At 42.3% G+C, this 24,345-nt stretch overlaps 1 protein-coding gene across 1 annotated transcript; it reads right to left on the bottom strand.

The window, feature by feature from the left end:
• Positions 1 to 3,879: 3,879 nt before the first annotated feature.
• Positions 3,880 to 18,051, bottom strand: inka2 (inka box actin regulator 2; the record flags this gene model as incomplete). Its single annotated transcript, XM_083892906.1, has 2 exons — positions 3,880 to 5,118; positions 17,983 to 18,051. 2 exons carry the CDS (start codon positions 18,049 to 18,051, stop codon positions 3,880 to 3,882), a joined length of 1,308 nt encoding a protein of 435 aa, XP_083749032.1.
• Positions 18,052 to 24,345: the final 6,294 nt, after the last annotated feature.

The following is a 24,345-nucleotide window of genomic DNA, read 5'->3' as shown; positions in this document are numbered from 1 at the left end:
TCCCTGCTCCCACACACCTGATTCAAATGAATGGCTTGTTATCAGGCTTCTGCAGAGCTTGATGACTATCTGAATCAGGTGTGTCGGAGCAGGGGAAAACATGCAGAGCAGTGTCTTACCCTGCTCTAAAGTATAAAACAACATTTTAAAATGACTTAAAACAGTGCTTTACTTCAGAGAAGCTGGTTTTATGTGGATATGGCGAATGCTCCTGATGTAAAACAAGCTTCAAAGCAGTTTTATCCGACCAACAGAGTAAATCAATGTCTACTGATTTATCACAAAATGGTTTTGACCATTTTCCTTTGCAAAAGTATGTCAGAATGTTAGTTCTGAGTGGCGTGGAGACTCACACGGTCTGCTATATCTCATAAAAAACATCATCTCAGGGATTGAGTGAGTCCACGCTGCTTTTGTTTATATACTTCAGACCCTGATGGAGTCGTGTGCACAGGCAGGGATGCACTTGACGTGTTTTATCGATTTTATCGAATCACACTAAGAGCCACAAGCCAAAATGCTCAAGCCTTGATACTATATGCTCTGAATATTTATTTTTATATACTGCAGCAATTCAACAAAGGTGTTAAAGAATCATTGTGGAGGGAGGGCGGGGCTGCATGTGATGACTCATGAGAGCAGCCGCAGGTGAGGAGAGTGTCACAGGTGCTGCTGCTTTGTAATCAGGCTCTGCTTCTTCTTTATAAGCTGCAGTGTGCCGGAGCTCTCGAGAAGAGCAGAGGGTTTAGGAGTACTGAATGTGTGCAGTGCATGGGGTACATAGGATTTAATAATATGCTGCTGTGATATTGTCAAAAAGATGATTTTATCATCATGAATTCTGTTCTTGAGAAGCAAAAAATAATGCGTGTGTGTGAGAGAGAGCATTGGGAAGAGAAGCTTTTAAACATAAGACAAAGAAATGTGTTCATCGCCACGGTCAGTAAAGGCAGTCCTTAATAGGGATGGTAATCGGTATCGGTATCGGGCCGATACTGGTCCAAATCACTCAGATATGGGACAGATAAAGATATAAAATCCAAAAATCACTATAAAAATGTAAACAAAAATCCAAAAAAACATTTTAGCCGAGTCATGTTTGGGCTGTTTATTAAAAACAATATTTTATATGTGGAAAATGATCTGTCTTTGGAATGACTCGGCGCAAATGAATTAACAGCTTTATAGTTCATAAATGGTCTAAAATGTCTGTATCGGTCTGGGCACGTTAACGCTCGCTAACAGCGGTTAATGGCGTTAACGTCAACACACGACGCGCTTCCATGATGACTGACCGTAAAAAAAGACGCGTGTGACGTCATGTTTACGTGGATTTTTTAAAATTAGTCTCTAAAATACGGCTAAAACTTTTAAATCAGAGGCACACGTACGCAGTACACAGGGACGCTGCTTATTCGTAGCGCTGCTCTTTTCGTTTAATAAACAGGCCGCTACAATTCGACTGCAGGCGTGCTATAGGAGCTAACGCAGCTAACTGGTAAACGGTGCCTTTTTACGGTCAGTCGTCGTGGAAAACGCGCAATGCGCTAACTTGCATTAACGTGCCCAGCACTAGTATCGGTAGATACCAAGTTTGTGATGTCGGTATCGGACACCAAAAGGTGATATTGAGTTTTTTTGTGATCAGACCTGAAGATGCATATCGGTACACACTGTGCACAGAACAAGTGAGGACAGACAGCGACATTTCTTTCTTGAAAACATTTAATTTACAAAACGTCAATCTGACGTGAGTTTTTTTTTTTTTTTACAGTGCACACGAAACGGAACCAATTACCGAAGGTTCGCAGAACCCTGATGAAAAATATCAACGACAGTGTTAGAAATGACACTTATTATTACACGACTGTAAAAAGAAAGAAAACCAATGTTACGTTTACATACACATACTATGTATTATGACATCTCACACTGTGCTTTATGGCACAACCGTGTGTGTGTGTGTGTGTGTGTGTGTGTGTGTGTGTGTGTGTTGGACCCTCTGAATGTGTCGTATATGTATTGACCTGAATACTGAGACGACACCATATGGATCAACTGGCCAAGACACTCAGACGACCTGAGGCTTAATCCCTGCTGGATAATTGGTGTAGCATCATATTTATTGTTTTCTCAGATTGTCCCTGCATACAGTGATCCTGAATATAAACACAAGACATAATTTGGGAGAGAGTGTGAAGTGTCATCTGTAATCCTGAGGAGATCCTTATATATGTATATGAAATGTGTATGAAAAACAGCAAGAACGATTTATTACAATACAGCAGAATAGATATTATTATTATTGTAGCTTAACCGCAACGGTTTGTGGTTGAAGTGTGTTTACACAAGAACTGACGTGTTACCTGTCGCGTACACATTTATATCTGTGCAGAATAATGAAAGTCATGCGGTCGGAGATTACAGAAGAACGCCTGGTGATGCTGCAGGCTGCCTGACGGCAAATATGTACACTGATTTGTACATGGATTCTTTCAACTTGATCCTGTCTGACGGAGAAAGTGTATTTTTTTTATGTCCACTTTCAACACTCCTAAAATGTGTTCACCTTTGTGTGCCAACACCGTGTAACACGATCTTACTTCAGAGCTTCAAAGCTTCAAGATCAACTGGGCTGTTTGCATTTTTGTTGAGTTGAGCTTGTGGTGAACAAGCTTTTACGTAACTGAGTATCAGATGGCTGTCAGTCAGTACTGTGTCTTTTTCCTTTTCCTCTCAACCCTTGAGTTAAAATGTGCTCCGTCTACATGGCAGAGAGAGAAAGAACGAGCAGAACTGATCTGATCACAGCACATGTACTGTGCAATCTTTGGACTTTCGGCATCAACTGGTGTTGCAAGACTTCTCCAAACTGTATACAAATGTGGCAGTGTCACATTATTATTATGCTCCTCCTGTGTTGCATTTACTGTAGTCCCTGAGCAAAAGTGAATAAGACCAGCTCAACCTCAGTTACCAGGGGCATCAGTACCCAGAAACAAAAGGGAGCTTCTGTTCAGTGGCAGTGTGTTTGTTGACAGCTGTTTGTAGCATCCGTTATAAAAAAACAAAAAACAAAAAAAACAGTAACCGTGCAATCCAACAGTTGGTGCTTCTATTCATAGGAGCAAAGATTTGAGATGTAGATGTACAGTATGTCCTGTAAGCATAGACTTTCTATGCAGGAGTAATGATGGTGACATTTTGAGAAAGATGTCCTTTTCCAAGTAAGTACCAGAGAGACAGAGAACCCAGTCATACGTGCACACAGACATAAAACTAATTAAATAATACAAAAACTGGATAAATCTTTTAAAAAAAGGAGTCGAGTCTTTAACACTGTTTCACACACTCTACAGCTCAAACAAACACACAAAACCTTGTTTTTTATATCTTAGTGAGCACACATCATAGACGCAATGCATTCCCTAGCCCCTTACCTTAACCGTGAACCATCAAAAATAAGAGCCTAACCTTAACCTTAATCTAAACTAGGGTTGTAATCCCAACCCTAAAACCAGGCCTTAACCCAGATAAAGCCTTTTAAAGTTGTGGTGGCCAGACAAAAAGGTCATAATGTCCTCACAAATATTTTTTTTTATTTTTCTTTGGACCTCACAAAGATATAAATACAAGTACACACACACACACAAACACACACACACACACACACACACAGGAAGCGAGGTTGAAGTTTTAGGATTGTCAGACAAATTTGGTGACCTGATACTATCTCCATCGCAGGAGAATAATGTTACCATTCATTCATTCATTCAGCTCAGCCATAATGCTTAAACACCTGCTGGGGTATAACACCCAGCACTCACTCACTCAGTCAGCCTGGCATCACAGGGTGCTCAGTTGGCCTCAGACTCACTGTCAGACCCACACAGCTGTGTTGTAGTCAAACAAGGGCTGCATTTTCTCCACACCAGTCTCTGGTTGTCTACCGTCGACATAAAGCTCTGCAAAGGGGTGCTGGTAAAAGAGGGGGACGTGATGTGGATGGTGCTGGTGGCTCCTTTCTGGTTCAGCTAGGCGCGGACCACCAGGCCTGCCTTTGCTCTGCTGTCCGTTTGCCCAGAACGGCAGGTAGAAACTGCCCTTTGAGCTTTTAGGTACCGTTTTTTTGGGCCTCTTGAAGAGGTCGCCCTCTGGCAGCTCGGGAGCGATCCAGCCAGGCCTCTCCTTCAGCAGCTTGTCTCTGTCGGGCCGGACAGTGCGCAGGAACTTTTTGAAGATGTTTGTGGTTAGCGAGAACCTCCTGCAGATCTCCTGCGAGCGGCTGAGGCGGAGAGGGTGAGCCGGGGTGTCCGGCCTGTCCGCCCCTCCGTCCGCTGTCCTCTCCTCTCGCTTCCTCGCCTCTTCTTCCACCTCCTCCCGCTCCACCTCAGGCAGGTCCAACCAGTTGCCCACCAGGTCTGCGAAGACATTGTCGCCCAACACTAAGGGCTGGCGGTTGCGGCTGCGGCTCATTAACGACGAGGTCCAGTCGCTGGCGTCGTCTGTGCTGTCCGGCGAGTAGTCGCTGTCTAGTGAAGGGCCCTCCCTGGAGAGACTGTACAGGATGCCGGGCAGGTCCACCCCTTGACCATGAGTATGAGGTTGTGGTTGAGGACACAGCTCTGGTGAAGGGTTTCCCACCATTGGGCCATAAAAGTCCACTTGAGGGGCTGTGTACCCTGACCACCTTTTGGGCAGTGACTCATCTTCTGCCGTTCTTGAGGTTCCTTCAACCTCACTCTGCAGACTGGATGCGGAGGACGAAGATGTCCCCAGGCTGCTTCTGTTTCGAGATGAGCTGTTGCTTTCTAGCGTGAAGGTGTTTCTGCTCCCCAAAGATGACCTTGGAGTTGACATCAGACTTGGGCTGGTGTCCCCTGGCGGAGTTTTCCTAAAGTGTAGCCCGGGATCCCTGTCTGACACTGATGCTTCTTCAGTTGTAGCTGATGTAATAGCTGGTGGAGCAGGATGTGGCATCCCTCTGTTAATGGGCCGACCTGAAATGTCCAGGTTTTCTAGAGCCGTCTGGACCTGGAGGACTTTGAGTTCCTGAAGGGCTCCCATCATTGAGTTCATCTGAGTTTGGAGGCCATCCCCGGCTTCTTTCATAGACGTCTGCAGGGAGAAAATGGGAACAAATTAGAGAAGTTTCGAGACAGATTTCAGTAAATTCCTTGTAGAGCTCATCATTTGAGACTTCTGCAGAAGCCATTTCATCCATCAAGAATTCATCTTTGTCATGATACCAACACAAATTGAAATCACAAAACATCACATGAGGGCAATACAACAGTGTAGTGATTAGTGCGGTTTGCCTTGCTGCAAGAAGACCTGAGTTCATGACACGGTTGGAACAAGGGCCTTCTGCACGCATGTGTGCGTGGGCTTCCTCCCCCCACAGACCGAAATCACGCAGAGGTTAATTGGACACTCTAAATCGCCTGTAGGTGTGAACGGTTGTTGGCCCAGCAATGGACTGGCAACCCGTGGAGGCTGTACCCTGACTTTGGCCCAGGATAAGGCGGGAGACAATGGACAGATGGACCCTCAACTGACACCATCAGAAGGATTACATGTACAGTACATGTTGCTCAATGTTTATAACCAAAAAATAGACCTGTTTTGTGTTGGTTAGAGTCTGTGTTCTTCTCTCATGTTCCAGGCATCACACCTTTTTTTTATTTTTTTTTATCTGTGGGTCATTTGACCTAGTTTTGGATGACAGGCTGAGTCCCATATGGCTGGCGTATGAGAGAGAGAGGATCCAAACCATGACAGCTGTAAAACAGACTTTTTTTTATTTACAATCCTTCCATCTGTATCCTCTTTCACCCTCCAATCTTTTTGTCTTCACTCTTACTTACTCGGTGCAGCAGTGATCATACAAGCTGCTTTTATCTTCCTATTCCACCTCCACTCTTCCCGCTCTCATCTGTCTAAGAGCTTGTGTCATGTGACCTGACTAACTGTCTTCTCCCGACGGCAATCTGAAAGCCCACAGGCAACATGCTGACCTATAACTAGCAGGCCTGAATCGGTACACACCGTGACCCAGTCTTGGAGTCTCTTAAAACATCTGATACACATTTTTAAATCTCTCATTATTAAAAAATGCACATTATTATTGAATGAACCTGTCAGGAATCCTACAACCGTTTTTAAAAGATTTAAACATCTGGGGAAAGATGAGAGAAGACAAACGTGTCTGGTAAAATGTTTGTGTGAAACTTGTAAAGCTCAACACGAGCACATTACGATATCTTTCCCTTATAAATAGTATAAAGTGTAGTACAATACTGTTCAAAAGTTTGGGGTCTACAATACAATATTTTTGTGTGTTTTCCATTAAAAGTCACACTTTTATTCATCAAAAGAGTTGCAAAATGAATAGAAAATATATGAATCTAAATAATGATTTTTATTCAAAATAATAATTTTTCCCTTTGGTCAAAGAACCAGCAAAATTGTTTTCAGCTGTGCTAACATCATTGCACGAGGCTTTACAAGGGTTTTCTAATCATCCAATAGCCTTCTAACGCCATTAGCAAACACAATGTACCATTAGAACACTGGAAATGGGCCTCTATACACCTATGTACATATTCTATTAAAAACCTAGAATAGTCGTTTACCACATTAACAATGTATAGAGTGATTCATTTAATGTTATATTCATTGAAAAAAGTGCTTTTCCATACAAAATAAGGACATACGTAATCCCAAAACTTTTGAACGGTACTGTATCATTCAGCAAATATCTGATGATTGAAAACCAAACATGAATGCAATCTAATGCAAATTAAAATGGCTGCATCTTTGGAAAGAAACTACTGATCGATTCTTCAAAAAAAAAAAAAAACAACCTGTAAGTAAATGTCTTTGACCTGCTGTGATCACCAAGACTAAGTAAAGTACTACATGACTGGAAATAAACCTTACCTTCTGTAAACCGTCAAAAAGCAGGCGGTAACATGTCCCTGTCAATCTCTCTTGTTGCACCACTGTCGCCAGCCTTGTCACTGTGTCTCTCACCTTTCAAACAGTTCAAGTCTAACTGCCCCAATATATGTATCTCTGTCCAATGAGGGGACACCGCTGGGTGTGACAGCCAATCAGCACGGCACGTCTAGACTATAATCCCCAAATGGCGGTGAGAGGATGGATGGGGGGGGGGTGTTTACTGAGGCGGAAAGCTACTGAACAATGAAAAGGAAGATAGTGAGAGGGGCTGTGAGAGTCAGCCGGATGAGCAGGGATGGAGGGAGGAGGAGGAGGAGGAGACCATATGTTTAGATGTCGAAGAGAAAACTGTTGATGGTTTCAATTATGGATGACACCATAAGAACACATGAGGGAGTGAGAGGAGAGGTAGGTGTAACCCCAGGCTGTGATACTTAACCTTGAGGGACCAGTGATTGTGTGACTGGGTGGGTGGGAAAAGTGGCCGTGTAGGACAACTGGCAGCACAAGCACAAGCATCACTTATTAACACAAATGAGTCTGTGGTTTTAAGCTCTGTGGGAGAAGTTTGTACAAAGAAATGTGTGTTTTCTGGGGAAAAATGCAACAGATAAAACTGTCTCGGCTTGGATTTTGAACCTCAAAATCAAACTCTGACACAAGAAAACGCATGACTTTTTGAGGTAAATGTTCAATATTCTTACCAAAAGAGCTAATTTAGCTAACTAAATTAGCATTACTCAACCTTCGGTTTTGATGCTGTGATGCAAATACAAATAAAAACTCCTTCAGATTCAAAGAAAAATCTTAACAAATAGCACAATAACTTCTTCAAACGATAGGGTCAATGAGTTTTCGTATCTCAAAAATATATCTAATATTTAAAATACCAGCAAATTGCAGCCCCTCGCACAATTTCTTTCTCCTAAACAACTTTCTCTACCGTCCTAAACAGACTCAAATTACAATGTTATGGAACCTAAAATAGCAGTAATCTTCACTTCAGAGGCTGATGTTCCCCCTCCATTATACTTTCTTGATCTTTATCATGTTGATTCATTTTATTTTTACTGGTAGTTATTTATTCAGAACTATATACTGCTGCACTGTTTATACAGTACCTTGAGACTTTTCCAATACATGGCACTATTAAAAGTAAGACTCTGGATTGAAACACTTGGCTCATCACTAACATATTTTATATATAGCTGAGGTGCATGTTGTTTTTTTTTGAACTTCAACAGCCTCAGATGAGTTCAGAGAACAGACCTGAATAAATCAATGCACAGACAAAAGCCTCGCAGCTTGTTAAATTAAGCAAACAGGGTAGGTGTAATTAGCACTATCAGGGTGTCACTTGTCTACGTGCCTTTCACATTCACGGTTGCCGTCTCTTGCCGTAATTGCAGTTGCCCTGGGAAAGAGAGGATAATTATGGTTTACTTTCCTGCGCATCAACAGTCAACAAGTGAGGACGTGAGGGTTTGTGCGTTGTTGCCGCCTCAGAGACAGACATGTGGCCTCAGTGAAGGTTTTTTTTGCCGGGATCAACGGAGGGATTTACCGCACTCTGCTCAAAAATCTGCACCATTTATGTGCATTAGATTTGTTTTTGAAATGTCATCCCCTAAGCCCACCGTGTTCATGAAAGAAAGGCCGCACCTGTTAGCACATGCTAACAAAAATCATCCTAATTTAGCGCTCACACGCAACCTTTCCATTATCTGAAAAATGTAAGCCCCCCACCCCATATACACACTATTATTTAAAGCACATTTTTCTATTCTAAGGCAACATTATTAACCCTAGAACACCATTGCCGGGTGGTTTTCACCCAAGCAAATACATTTATGTGATTTTCATGAAAACCAAGTTTCATCTTCATTATTTTTTTTTTTTTTGAAATTTTTTGTTCCCAAATTCCTAATTTTCCAGTAATTTTGGAGCATTTTTATATGGTCCCCCATGATGATTTTTTTTCATTTTGTTAGACATGACACCGTTTAAAATAAAAGAACACTACTCAAATTTGTCATGTTTTGATATATTTTGATGACAAGTACTTTTTATTGGGTGTATTTATTATCTCGGTAAACATCACCCCGGCGTTAGTGATGGTGTTTTGAATTTGAGCGTTAGTGTTCTTGGGTTAATATAGACAGTGACCTGGAGAACAGAAGGAACAGCAGTGAAACAAAACCCTATGATTGCGAAATAACAGGTCAGCTAACTGCGAGTGTTGCCATTTCAAGTCTGAACTTTGTGGCCCGAATGTTGTCGGCCTTTGCCACCTTCATTCTGCCTCCTGCTCAGGCAGCTGCTGACTTTAAATTAAATAAAAGTCCCGCAGCAGATTCTCGTCCAGACGCCGCAGATGAATCCTGCGAATCCTGAGATGTCTCACATTTAAAAGGTGTGAATGGTGGGGGCCTCATTAGGATAAAGACGGAGATGACACAGATCTGACAGGACACAGTCATCTAAAGGCGTAAACGCGTAACTCTTGCTGCCCAGATTTTGGAACTGCGTGCAAAGAGTGCAGTGGGTGCGCGTGGACAGCGCTAGAACCAGTCGCGTCCTAAGGAGATGTAGCATCGTTCTCTTCCTCTTTGGTAGGAATGCGTCCTAATTCCCCGCATCCAGACGTGTACCGCCACCGGATGGTGAAGTAGGATACTACAGAACTTTGACGCGCAAGTTTACCAGGGTCTGCGATATGCGATGCACACTTCACACGTGTGAAGAAGTATACGAGGGCCTTTGCGGTCTTAAGCCCAATTTATACTCCTGCGTAAAGGGCTCTACGTAGGTTACGCAGAGCCCTCTGCGTCGACGCAGAGCCTGTCGAAGAGTCTCTGCGTCGTCTCCGACTGCACAAAATAAGTGTCCGTCACTCCGTCAAGGGACAACAGAGACGGCAAGAGCTGCGATTGGTCCTCAGGACAGGCCGAGCGAAGCTGCTCCGTGCCGCCTCACAGTGCGCACCGAGCGTCCACAGAGGCGGAGCTGATCACCGCCGACAACGTCGCTGCCAAACTATAAACACGTCATATCTTAACACACAAACCGCATGTTTAGACTCTAAATGGCCAATTTCTCGCCTCAAATTATCTTAAAACTGCGTTTCCGTGACACAGAAAAGTGAGAAACGGCCGCTGTTTCAACAACAACAGTCTTTCTCTCTCTTTCTCTCTCAGACGCTATTGCTCACTGTAGCCAGAAGCACAACAACCTTGCGCAGCGACCCCTACTGATCGGGCGGGAAATTGCAGTGCATGTCCGTCACCACAACGCAGAAGTATGAAGGCTCGAGGTGTCTCCGTGGTTACGCAGTCAGATAACGCATTACGCAGTCGGAGAAGTATAATGTGGCCTTTAATCGAAAGGAAAGTTGGAGAATAAATGTCAGTCGAAGCAGATTTAATAAGAAAGAGGAATTAGGGGAATGCTATACTGCCCAGACACACTGGTATCATTACACTAATTGCGAAGTTAGACCGTGATCCAAAAGTAAATAAGAAACACAAACAGGGACTGTCCAGATTCTCTCCATCACTTCTGTCTCCAATGATGCCAGCCAACCACATACAATTGCCAATTGTTAAAATGTTGAAGATTCTTTATTTTATATTCTCGTGTCGAGATCCATCAGATGCAGTGACGCACCCACACTCCATTCAATACGAGTTATGTCTCTCTGCAGTGACATCACTGCAGTCGTACTGTATTTGATGGGAAAAACAAACTGATCTCAAAGATCCTCACATGCCCAGACTCGAGTCACTTCAGTGTTTTTTGTTTAAATGCATCATCGTGTCGTACTCATTAACTGGATTATTAGGTGGAAAATGAAATGCAAACACAAACCTTAAAACAAACGCTGCTCTATTCTGGCAATAAAGTGCAGGTTACTCACTGATGTGTGTGTGTGTGTTATTTTGCTGAAGGTGGGGGAGGAAACCAAGGTTATCAGGACAAAAAGGTCTTCCTGTTTGGAGTCAACTGGCCCGGCAGCAACAACCATGGCGCGCTCCACCCTCCCTCCACCTCTACCCCTAATTAAAAATGAATAGTGGACTGTGTGGGTCAAGGATAGGAATGGCTTCTCTGTCTGGGGGGATACAGAGAGAGTCACTGTGACTTAACTGCTGGACACGTACGCCACAGACCACAGTGGACGACCCTGGGGTCACGATCAAGGGGGCAATAAAGCTGTACACAGCCTTCACTGGAAATGAATTAATTACTGTGCACGGAGCAATGAAAGTCTTATTTTCATTTTATGAACGGGCTCATATGGCGACCGTGTTGGGACTGCATGTCCTCGGGGTCACGTTCAACAGTGAGATATGATCAATAATAGAATACAGGTCGTAAATACTTCTTGTATTTGGTCGTTGGCAAAGTGTGGTTTACTTATACATGTCCACATTTTACAGTTCAATATATGTGTATACGACTGTGCCACCTAATGGATAGATTTACTGTTGTTGTTGTTGAAACCTAACCCTAATCCTGAATAGTTATGGTTATAGTCAATTAAAACGACTAACAAAACGAAAGCAATGTATTTATCATTCATCTTCTACGACTTTATTCTCCACATGAGGGTCGCAGGGGCCGCTGGTGCCAACAGTACCAGTCCATCACAGTCCGTATTTATGGTATTCATTACTTTGTGGAACAAAGCTTCACAGCTCTATATGCCCAACGTTCCAACCTGCTTCATAAAAGCTGACACTATGAGCTGATGCTGACATCAATCTCAAAGTTTTATACTTTTTCAGAAATGTCACAGGGGTTTTTTTTTTTCCAAATCTGTGCCTCTACACACGGAGGCAAACAGGTCTCTTTTCATTGGAGTCATGAAAATGTCACCGTAAAGAGGTGATAAACGAGAGGAACTGTCCCCTTTTTTTAAGACCAGACCTATTTGAAACAAATCTATCACTGTTCTCAGACTCGCTGCCCAGTAAAAGACTCCCTGATGACCTTTTTTTCGAGGGATGGGAGGTGGTTTAATGTCTTGTTTCCTGCTGAATCACACGTGGGAGACACAGGCTGATATCACCATATCACCATCATCATCATCTTTGGTAGATGATATTTGGAGACAGTCTGGAGCCCAATCTGTTGTTTCCTTTTTTCTTTTTGCTTGTGCGATAGCGGCTCGATTGCGCAGCGGTTGACGTCAGCGCCTTGTGAGTGGGCAGTGAAAGTGTTTGGCCGTTTCTCCGGCTCCAACATCAAACGTTGACGCTGACTGTGCAGATACCTCTCCCTGTAAAATCGTAGACACATTTACTGAACAGAATGTGCTTGATTTTTCTGCATCTTCAAAGAACCATATTAGCATATGAGAAGAAGACGTTGTAACTAATGTATTCGGTTTAGTTTTAAACTCCTGAGGGATACAAAAGATTTAGGTCTTCAATTTGTGTAAAATTGTACAATTGTATAAAAATGTCAAATGTGTATAAAAGTATAATCAACTCCTCAATATATTTGAATTATCAGTGGATATCAAATGATTATACAGAGGTTATTTAACCTATAAATTATCGAAGATATTGTTTCTGTCATCTTGTGTCATTTGGCGTTGATGTTGTTTTACAGGCAGCTGTTTCCAGTAAACCCATGCCAACATCTAGACTTAAAGGGGAAATAAGTAGTTTATAGTGCCATCTAGAGGAGAGGCTGAAATTTACAACAAAGACCTGCTGCTCTGCTCACCCCCTCCCTTCCCTGAGCGATACGGTGTCCTCAGCCGGTCAAATGTCGTCCTCGTCGTCTTTCTCCGTGTCAGCAGATGAGGTTCGTGAGGTGAGGGAGAGGGCGAGCTACCGCGGCCGTAGCAGACGAAGCGGAGAGAGAGGAGGCGGGACTTCCGCTACAAGTAAAGAGACGCTTGTTTTGTTCTCTCGCGTTTGTCCTTACAGGCTCCGGTAGAAACATGGCGTCTCGCTGCTAACAGTGGCTATGCAACCACGGTCCGCGGTCATGTTATTTTACATGACTTTTTGAAACACTACGAAAATGAAACAAAAACTATTATACAGCGACTAGACAATGCAGGAGCACATAATATGTATAAAAAAGTGGATTTTGGTTCATATAAACCCATAAATACTACATATTGTACCTTTAAGATGGCCAGCGTTAAGCTATGTTTCCATCATCATGGTACAGTTCAGTTTGGTATGTGCTCAATGGCCTCATCAGTGAGATAGAGTACGTAGCGTGACGTTGTACCGATTGCGCCAACAATGAACAACGACATCGGGCTGTGACACAACAGACAACAAAGGAGGACATCCAGCAGCTCGGTTTGTGGTTCTTTGTATGAGAATAGACTGTGGGCGTTGAAGAAACACCGGTCACAGGGGAGTGACAGTTTTTTGTCCCCCAATCAGCTGACTGTCATGGGTCTAGCGCCACCCGTGCCATACCCTAACCCTAACCCTAAGGGTACCGAAAAAAATGGATGGAACCGTTGTAGCCAGTTATTTTGGTACTATACCTAATGGAAATGCCAAAAAATGAAACGTACCAACTTAACAACAGTGCTAAAAGGAGGGTGAAAACAACACATATTTGGTTTATAGCTTGTTTTCTAGCCTGCAAGTTGTCACTCAATCAGTGAACCTTTCTCATGTGAGATGTCAAACATTAACAGTCTTTTAGTGCATGGATCAAACAAAAATATCTTAAAATAAAAGGCTGCCACAGCGGGAGAGAGAGAGACAATATTGCTCTAAACCTCAGTGGTAGTATTTGCCCATGAGAAATAATTCATATTTTTTTTTCTTCCAGTGAAGGCAAATAGAGCAGAGTCAGGACTTAGTCCATTGCTGTTACCACTCTGTTGTTTTACTAACAAAACAAATCTACACTTTGTCCGACACAGTGATTTTCTCGAATTTTTCCATTCTCTGAACGAACCATGATATAAAATACCATAATGAAAAAGAGGCTTTGATGTAAAGGTCTGTGGTTCCATCGCAAACATGGTCATCAGCCACACACTAACCCACCACAGCTGCCACTAAGAGTTAGGCCAATTTTAGCCGAGGGGAAGGAAGGGCAGGTTGGAGAACAGGAGCCATGAGGGAGGCACACAAACTAATGAGGCAGAATGAAAAACCACTGTGCTCCTTTGTTTTGTGAACAGCTTTATGATCTGCACTGGTCTTAAAGTGAACCGCTGGTGTTTTCTTAGCTACTGTAACCTTGCGTTTGCCAGCGTTGGTGTTGAATTCCAAGGTGACAGACAAACTTGCCTCAGGTGGAAAAAAAGGGATGAATGTGAGCTCAGCTTTCAGCTTCAGCGGTGACGATATCAAAAGCTCTGAGTTATGCTTCGGTGTCTGAAATGACGGTGTTAAGCAGGTGTGAAACCTCCATTATGGAGAAGATGAGTCAAACGCACGTCGGTGTGTGGATCTGCGACAACAAGCAGGAAGGAAGACTTGGGGCCAATTCCAATTCCTATCTTAACCCTCAATCTTAACCCTCAAGCTCAACCCTTAATCTTAACTGGTCCTCAAAACCAAGTGTTGAGGGTTATTTTGTCACTTAGAAATGGGACACCCCTTAAATGCAGATGCGTCTTCAGACTGCTGGGGGCAGAATAACGCGAAAGCTGCGTCCAGTCTGTCAACTCCAAAAAAGAAGAAGAAGAACACATATACGTCCTGATTATTTATTACTGATCCGTTTGTCAGTCAAGTTATTAGGTTGTCAGTTAGTTACCACACACCACGGCTTATTGAAAAGTAAACAATAGCAAACGATCGCTTGTCCGCACCGGCCGGCTATTGACAAAAGATCGAAAAATAAAACTAAATGTTACGCAACAATGAAGTAAGTAATCCATAATATGGGCCTAAACTAATACAATGGTTTTCATAATTTTTATATCTCTACTAACAAAGAAAATACTTAATTTGTAGCGTACTCGTTTCGCTGCTTTCGGCGCCATCTTTGTTATATGAAAGCACGCAATGCATTCTGGGTAGCCCTTGCTCCCAAGGGTGGGCTCGGAAAATGTCAATATTGAGGGCGATACAGCCCTTAAACTTGCCCCTCAACTTAATTTTTCTGCGAATCGGGACAGCACTTGCACTAGAGGGAGCGCGCATTTTTGAGATTGAGGGTTAAAGGCCCCATATGTAAGAATGTGGCCAAAAACATTACATTCAAATTCAAAATACCGAGGTCTTTTAGGTTTCGTTTTCTGACGTAACTGGCAACCCGTGGTTGCTCGTCAGCTGAGACTCTACTGACTGCAATGATTGGTAGACGGCAGTAGGTGGCGCCACATGACAAAACATGATTTCAAAACATAAACATGATTTGCAGTCTGCAAAATATTTTTTTTAATGCAAATATTTTGTCTGTACTGAGTTCAGTTTGTTATATGAACATTATTCCTGAGTCTCTGTGACATATTAGGAGGATTTTATGGCCAGTTGCTTTAGATTTATTACATAATGCACCTTTTAAGATTGAGGATTAAGCAAGGAATTGGAATTCACCCAAAGTCTGTTTAAATAAAGCGTCATCCGTGAGAAATATTTCATTTCTGCCATTATCGTGCTCTTTACGGGAGCAAATAGAACCGAACAAGCGTGAAAACGAATTCGTCAGGTCTACGTTTTAGTGACACCAGTGTCTCGGCTGTGGTCAGCAGACACAAGAAATAGCCCTCAGACCTGTCAGGTCACAGGTCAAATGTCCAAGCGTGACCTAACACTATACCCCACACAGACCACCCACCCCCTCACCCCAGTCAGCAGCACACACCACACACATACACACACACACTTCTGACACTTTTCACATTCTCATGTTGCGTTCTTTCACATTAACAGCTGACCTTAATGGCATCGACATGCTCACATGTGTTTTTTGCGCGTCATTGCACATTTGCTTTTTACACACACGACTACAACACATTAAAGGGCAGCATCAGAGTTTTGGTTCCTTCCTGGTTGTTTGTCTCTATGTGGCACCTGTGATGGACTGGGAAACTGTCCAGGGTGAACCCCATTTTTCGACCTATCGTCAGCTGGGATTGGCACCAGCGCCCCCCTGTGACCCACATGTGGAGGATCAAGTGGTAGAAGATGGATGGATGAACCCCTACTATCACTAAGAACAGTATAAGTGGTTAATACAAGCACGATGTCCAGCTTGTTCTGTCCAGAGGTCAATTTATATACTTGACCTTAGATTGATGACATCTGAATACATGTTTGTCAAAGTTGCATCATGGTGGAGTACAGTCTAATCCATTGGTTCTCAAAGTGCGGCCCGCGAGCCAATGGCGGCCCGCAGAAACACTTCTGGCGGCCCGCAACGAATTACAGTTGATAGTTTTAATCCAGGAGCTACTAAGCTTGTTAAATGTTGATTGGACATTACTGGATACAGACCAATAAGTGTAATCTGTAGAACTGCAATATGGTCATTAAAATTATTACAAATGGGATTTCTTTTTTGTTTTTTTCCCCTTTTTTTCCCTTTGGCGGCCCTCAGTCCAATGTTGGGTTCCTAAATTGGCCCTCAGGTATCAACACTTTGAGAACCCCTGGTCTAATCAGTCTGAGACGTTATATGGCGAGATTTTTCTACTGTTCAGAAATGAATGTGAAACAATGAGGGGGAAACAATGCATCAAAATGCATTGACCAAAAATGTGAAACTGCACTGTTCTGGCCCTTTTAAAAACACCTCATCTCACTCTTTGAAGCGTACTTAGTAGAGATATTGAAGAACCACTTGACACAGCCTTGTAGCTGTAGGTCGCTTGTTAGATCTCTAGTCTGTGATCTCTAGTGGTGCAGATGGAGCCAGTTAACCACTCTCCAGTGAGCACTGGACCAGAATCAGACGCAGCAGAAAAAAAAAAAAACTGACAACATTGGCATCGATGTCTGTCGTCTTCTGAATAACAGATTGTATCCCACATGGTCCTGGGCAGGAACAGGCTGCCTGGCCCTTTCTAAACCGGCATCTGCTCGCTGATCTCATCCATTAAATCCCTGGAGTGGCACAACAATTGTTTTTTCTATTATGTTACCAAACTGCGATATGGCAGCTGTAGTTTTGCAACATGTCCTCTCTGGCGTTATTGTATATACTCTCAAGTAGCACTTCACTGATGTGGAGTTAATGTGGAGCAGAGAATAAAGCAGATTATGTTGCAACAAACACACACACACACACACAGCCACACACACACACACACATGAGCCATGTGATGCTTCTCTGTTTCTGTGTTTGCTTTGAAGATGATTCCAAATGAAAACTGTGCCATTTGAAGCTCCATGTGTGTCACTGCCAAAATGTGTTTGTGAGGCTGCGGCTCAAAGATTCAGCTTTTTGTCAAAGTCAACGGAATGGCAGCATATTAATGTGCTGATGGGGAGGATGCATGATGAACACATTAAATTACGGAGTCTTAAAATTCCATTTGGGGCAAAAGAATCCCTCTGTGTCACTGACTCACGTTACATTACTCTCTGCTCTGCAACTTAAATCACATTAAATTGTATGTGAATCTTTAAGAGGAAGTGTCACCAGACTAAAAAAACAGTTAGGTTTACTGTTTTGAGTTATGAGGCTGAAAACATCTTTCCCAGATGTGTGGATAGAGAGGAGGAAGAGGATACTGTGAGCACACACACACACACACACACACGCACACGCACACGCACACACACTCCGTTCTGAAACTAAAAGCTGAAATATGATGAGCAGAAATCAGTCTACCAGGACACAGATATTTCAAAAACACCACCAACAAAAAAGTGATATTATTAATGAGAAAACGCGCGTTTTGAATTGAATTCTCTCTGCGCGCAAAATACGCGTGCCAGATCTGCCAGATTACAGATGGTTCCCGTTTAAAAACAGACACCGATAAAGTGTCTCCTACAGTGTTAGTCGAACGTAATATAAGTGTGAATATAGATATGAGGGGGGGGGGGGGGGGGGGGGTACACAAACACGTACCAGTTCTTGCTTCAGTCGCCTCAGACACGCGTCCATGTTTTTGCATTCTGGTTTGGAGAACTGTTCCATGTCTCGCTCCTCTTCAAAAAAACAAGGATCTCAGACGAAACGCGTCGCCGCCAGTCGCCGTTCGAGCATGACTGAGCCGAGGAGGCTTCCTTCCTTCTGGGTCGAAAATGAAAAATAAAAAAAATGTAGAGCAGAAAAGAAGAAGAAAAAAAACCTTTACTGGAGATGCACAAATATTGTTGAGGAATGCGCGCGCGCCGGGTCCTAATGACGTGGATGCTGTACTTAAAATAAAAACAGCGTCTGATGACGAAAACGTGTTTACTCCAAAAATGATGACTGAGATCCTCTCGTGTCTGCATCCACAGACTCACTGTGTGTGCATGTGTGTGTCACTCAATGACTGTAAGCCTCTCCCTCCCTCTCCCTATGTGTGTGTGTGTGTGTGTGTGTGTGTGTGTGTTCACTATGTGTTTGCCCTTTCCCATTTTCTCATTCAAGAGGAGCTTATTTTGCCTCCTTGTCTATTTTCGTCCCATGAAGCAGCCTCTGATGACAAATCTCATTCAAACCAACCAGGATGCATCATAAATGTTGGAGCCGCAGATTTACTCTCAGAAGCTTCTGTAATAATAAGAATAATATGACAAGATCTACACAGTGTGAGCCAATAATAATAAAAAAAGCATACATAAAGAAATGTGTTAAGCAGCAAGAAGGATGTTTTAGGAGGATGTGTTGAAACGAGCCATATGTGTCATGAAAGCAGATCCTATAGAGACAGTTTCCTGACCACCATCACAGAGGTCACAGAGGAAGCACCTGAGCCACAGGCTTTTGTTGTGTGACCTGGATATAACATTTTATGAGCGAGGGGAAGGAACCATTTGAACGTACAAGGCAGCCAATCTGGAGCGTGTTTACTGCTGCCTCCCTCCGAAACACACACACACACACACACACACACACACACACACACACACACACACACACACACACACACACACACACACACACACACACACACAGCTGACATTTCTGAAAGGTTTTAATATCAATCTGAAGCAGCCAGGGAATCCCAGTGAGGTCTGCTTCATATCATGTTTGATTATTATGCTCTTATTAGTTGTTTGGTCCATAAAAATGTCAGAAAATCATGTTTCTAAACATGTCCAAATGTCTTGTTTCACCCATGTTTGACCTAGTGTTGTGTCGATCACGAACGATTCGTTTCGAAAGAACTGATCTTTTGAGTGAACGAGCTGACTGGGATCACTTCATGAACTGATTCGTTCCTTTTTTAGTTCAGCTGAACTCAGCAGCGAGCGTGGTGGACGGGAGTAGAACTGCCGCGACCTGTGACTCACTCGAGAATCTTCCGCAAATGACGTTGTGCATCTTTGTCACTCACCCGCGAACGTACTGACACACTGAACTGCGAGACTGAGGACGTGAATCTCGCGGACATACTGAATCATTTAACTGCGAGACTGAGGACGTGAATCTCGCAGACGTACTGAATCACTGAACTGCGAGACTGAGGACGTGAATCTCGCTAACGTACTGACACACTGAACTGCGAGACTGAGGACGTGAATCTCGCGAACATACTGAATCACTTAACTGCGAGACTGAGGACGTGAATCTTGTGAACGTACTGCATCACTGAACTGCGAGACTGAGGAAGTGAATCTCGTGAAAGTACTGAATCACTGAACTGCGAGACTGAGGACGTGAATCTCGCTAATGTACTGACACTGAACTGCAAGACTGAGGAAGTGAATCTCGTGAAAGTACTGAATCACTGAACTGCGAGACTGAGGACGTGAATCTCGCTAATGTACTGACACACTGAACTGCAAGACTGAGGACGTGAATCTCGTGAACATACTGAATCACTGAACTGCGAGACTGAGGACGTGAATCTCGTGAACGTACTGAATCACTGAACTGCGAGACTGAGGACGTGAATCTCGCTAATGTACTGACACACTGAACTGCGAGACTGAGGACGTGAATCTCGTGAACATACTGAATCACTTAACTGCGAGACTGAGGACGTGAATCTCGCGAACATACTGAATCACTTAACTGCGAGACTGAGGACGTGAATCTTGCGAACGTACTGCATCACTGAACTGCGAGACTGAGGACGTGAATCTCGTGAACATACTGAATCACTGAACTGCGAGACTGAGGACGTGAATCTCGCGAACATACTGAATCACTTAACTGCGAGACTGAGGACGTGAATCTCGTGAACATACTGAATCACTGAACTGCGAGACTGAGGACGTGAATCTCGCGAACGTACTGAATCACTGAACTGCGAGACTGAGGACGTGAATCTCGCGAACATACTGAATCACTGAACTGCGAGACTAAGGACATGAATCTTTTGAACAAATTATTTTAATGAACTGATTCTAGTGATTCAGTACAGTCAAATGAACTGCCGTTCCCATCACTAGTTTGACCAAAGCAGTAAGGAACTTTAAAACCTCAGATTCTTCAGTGAGTCTCTGCAGTTACAGTTCATGGCTGTGTATATGTGTGTATATCTATAGTGCATATAGTGCAGTCCAGACACATTCTCAAAGTTGAGACATTTGATCTCCTCTGACTTCTTTCTTCTGGGCGTTTATCACCAGGCCGATGTTGGTTGATTTTCCTCAGATGGATGAACTGACGCTTAGAGCGAGGGAGAAGAAGAAGAAGAAGAAGGATCTATTTCCCGTTCCAAAGGCGATGAAACAGGGCAAATGAATAAATCATCTGAGCCCAAGTTAACTTCAGAGAGAGACGGAGCTTTAACTGACTTGCGTGTTTTTTCTTTTATCCTCTCGTAAATATTCATCGTGGAGACGTGACAGTGGTTTTCTGTTGTGTTCAGCACATTTATTATAGAACTGTACGTCTTCAGTGTCGTCTGGGCTGCACTTTATTAAAACTTTATGGCAATAATTATAATCATGAAAACAGAGCATAGTTTCCCAGACAGAGAACTAGTCTTTACACATTTGTGCCATTTAAGTTACAACATAAAGGAAATCGTATACTGCTGATTATTGGTCGATAGCTTTGCTGTAAAATCCCGACCGATCATTTCTGCTAAAATTCATATTCTTTCACGTTTTCAGCTTTTTAAATGAACAGCAGCCTTGTGTCCCTGCTCCTCTCACTGGTTTTCATTTGAATGCACCAATCAGGTTTGAACAACTGCTGCTTCTCATGCTGTATGATGCTGTCAGTCAAAGTTTGATGAAGCCACACCCACATGAGCTGAGTCAAACTCTTTAAAGTAACACTACGCAACTTTAAAACTTTCTTTTGTCACCTTAAAGTTAGTCCACGTTGATTGCTGATAGCTGATCAGTTTGAAAAAGGGAAAATTATGTTTTCTGCACCTTCTTGTAAATGTAGATTGTGTGCATTTAACTCCTGTTCTCATTACTGTAACTCCCTATAGACTGTTTGTGATATCTGCAAAATGGCGATGTGTCCAGGGTGTAACGTCGTGTAATGTTTTTTCCTATTTCAGCTGATATAGGCACAGCACCTCCCTGTGCGACCCTCATGTGGAGGATAAAGTGGTAGAAGATGGATGGATGGATGGATGGATGCCAGAAAGCAGAGAAATAGATCTTTGCACCCATATACTTGTCATTACGGTAGCCCTCAGGACTTCAAGGTTCCCCAGCGCTAAACAGTTGAATAACTAAGTTATCTTGGAAAAAGGAGCAAAAGCACTCACTCATTGAACCTATTTTGACAATTCTACAGCCATAAAATCTAAATAAATCCATTATTATGATGGTCATAAGAGGGTTAATGAGTGAGTAGGAACACTGTAAAGGCCAGTTTATACTCTACACAAAAGACAGAGACAAAGACGGACAGCAGTAAAGTGTCAATAGTCCAGGAAAACGATGAAGACGCAACTTACAATTGCAGCAAAACAACTGTATAACATGCAGCCAGAGCTCGCTGGTTTATCCCTGCAATTCTTTCTCTCGTGTGCACCAGTGCAATTTAAAAACATCTAAATCAGGGGTGTCAAAAGTATGGTCCGAGGGCCAGAACCGGCCCACCAGTGGGTCCAATCTGGCCCACAGGATAATGTTATATACTGTTCTTTTCAGTTCCAAGATACCTGTGACTAAATATGTCCTGCATTTGCAGATCCGCTGTGATATGTACGTTATGATCCAAACTAGGACCAAACTTATTCCTTCTTAATATTGTTGAAATTGCACTTATTTTTTTCTCAAGAAAATGTCAGGTTTTGTTCATAATAATTATGTTTTATAAAAAGATACTTCATTAAACGTAAAACACTTTGGAGTACTTGTTGTACTCCAAAGCCGGCCGGGCTGCCTCACCAGTGTCATCGAAATTATAACCCCCACCTGCAGCTGCTTGTGTGTGTGTGTGTGTGTGTGTGTTCTTGTACTTGTGCCATACTGAGGACCAGTGAGGGTTTTTAACCAACAAAGTGAGCACATTTTTACGGAGTGAGGAAATTTTGGTCGGTCCTCACTTTGTTTTCATTGAAATCACTTCCTTAGGTTGCTATAACATGCTATACGCTGTTTGTCAAAAAAAAAAAAATTCAAATTTTGGACGACAGAGTATATAGTATGACTTTTTTTGGCAAATTTTGGACCAAACATTTTGCATCAAATTATTTTTTTCCAATTTTGGACCAAAAATTTTGCATCATTTTTTTTGTCAATTTTTTTTCTAATTTTGGACCAAACATTTTGGGTCAATTTTTTTTTGTAAATTTTGGACAAAAAAAAATTCCGTCAATTTTTTTTTAAAATTTTAGACCAACAATTTTGCATATTTTTTTTTTCAAATTTTGGACCAAAAATTTTGGGTCACATTTTTTTTTTTAATTTTGGATTACAGTATAGTATGACGTTTTTGTCAAATTTTGGGTCAAATTTTTTTTTCAAATTTTGGACCAAACATTTTGGGTCAAATTTTATATATAAGTAGATATTTGTAATTGTGTTATTTTATAAAGTGGAAATGCTGGTCCTCACTTTGTCAGCTCTTTTACCCGGTCCTCAGTATGCAGCAAGTACAAGAGTGTGTGTGTGTGTGTGTGTGTGTGTGTGTGTGTGTGTGTGTGTGTGTGTGTGTGTGTGTCCACTTCCTCACAGCTGCCTGGATGAAGAAAAGTCTCCTGACATCACTGCACTGAAACTGAGGCAGCAGCACATGCAGCAACAGAACCCATCGAGTCACTGCAGACAGACAGAGTTATTATCCCTTCTTCACCGACTCACTCACTGTTTTCACTTGATTAGTTTTACCTTGAAGTGTTTGATTTCAGGCCAGAAACGAAGCGAGGACAAAACACATCTATCGTCTCGTCTCACGTTTATAAACCAGAGGTTTAAGGAACAGATAATATTCTCTGCTATTCATTCTGATGCTTTGTCACCAGTGGATCTTCCCAGAGATGATACATTAAATAGATTTAAATTATTGTCTTAGTTCTCTTTAGAAGAATGAGATGATGATGTCATTCCTGCCATTAAATATAATAACTGTAATAAACTGTATGAGGTGTTTATTTATTGCTCATTCAGTCAAACACATTAAATCCACTATAAAGTGGCAGTTTATGTCTTTTTATTGTTGTGGCTGTTATTCCCCGTTTTACCTCCAGTATAACACTGTGATGAATTTGCAATTATTTGATCATTATAATATTTTATTTTCTATTTGAACAGGCTCCATAGTTTTATCTATCAGTAATGTCAGTGCACTGCCATCTGCTGCCGAAATACATCAATACACCCTCATTTAATCTCAACAAAACTACATTTATTATTAGGGCTACAGCATTTCCTGCAGCGTCACTGGGTGATGCTAATTTATTAACATTCATTTGAAATACTATCTTGTTTTTCATGAAACTCTGAGGATAATTTCCACATGTAAACTATTTTATGCAAAACATATAAGACAAATCTTATACTTATTTTACCTTTTTTAAATTATATTTATTCTAGGTTGATTTCAAACCTACTCATCCTTCAGTCACAGCTTGAAATGATGTTCGTCGTGTTCTAGATGACGCGTTTTTGCTCAAAAACACTTGCATCATTTCATTATTTTAACATTGTTCACCAGTAGTTGTTTGAATAAGACAAATGAAACGCTGCTCTCTTACAATCAACAATAATCTGATGAAATGAGCCTGATGAAAACTGCATTCCCTTGCATAATAAACTGCAATCGTGTGAATCACTGGCTCGGATTGAATGATTGTAGAATATCTGACATAAATCACATTAAGCATTTTAACATCATGACGGAGTAGAAAGTAAAAAAAAC

The sequence above is a fragment of the Microchirus variegatus genome (assembly GCF_963457635.1).
Source record: "Microchirus variegatus genome assembly, chromosome: 7".
In the NCBI taxonomy this organism is placed as follows: Eukaryota; Metazoa; Chordata; class Actinopteri; order Pleuronectiformes; family Soleidae; genus Microchirus; species Microchirus variegatus.
The sequence above is the reverse complement of the archived record's forward strand: the minus strand, read 5'-3'. Positions and strand labels throughout refer to the sequence as shown.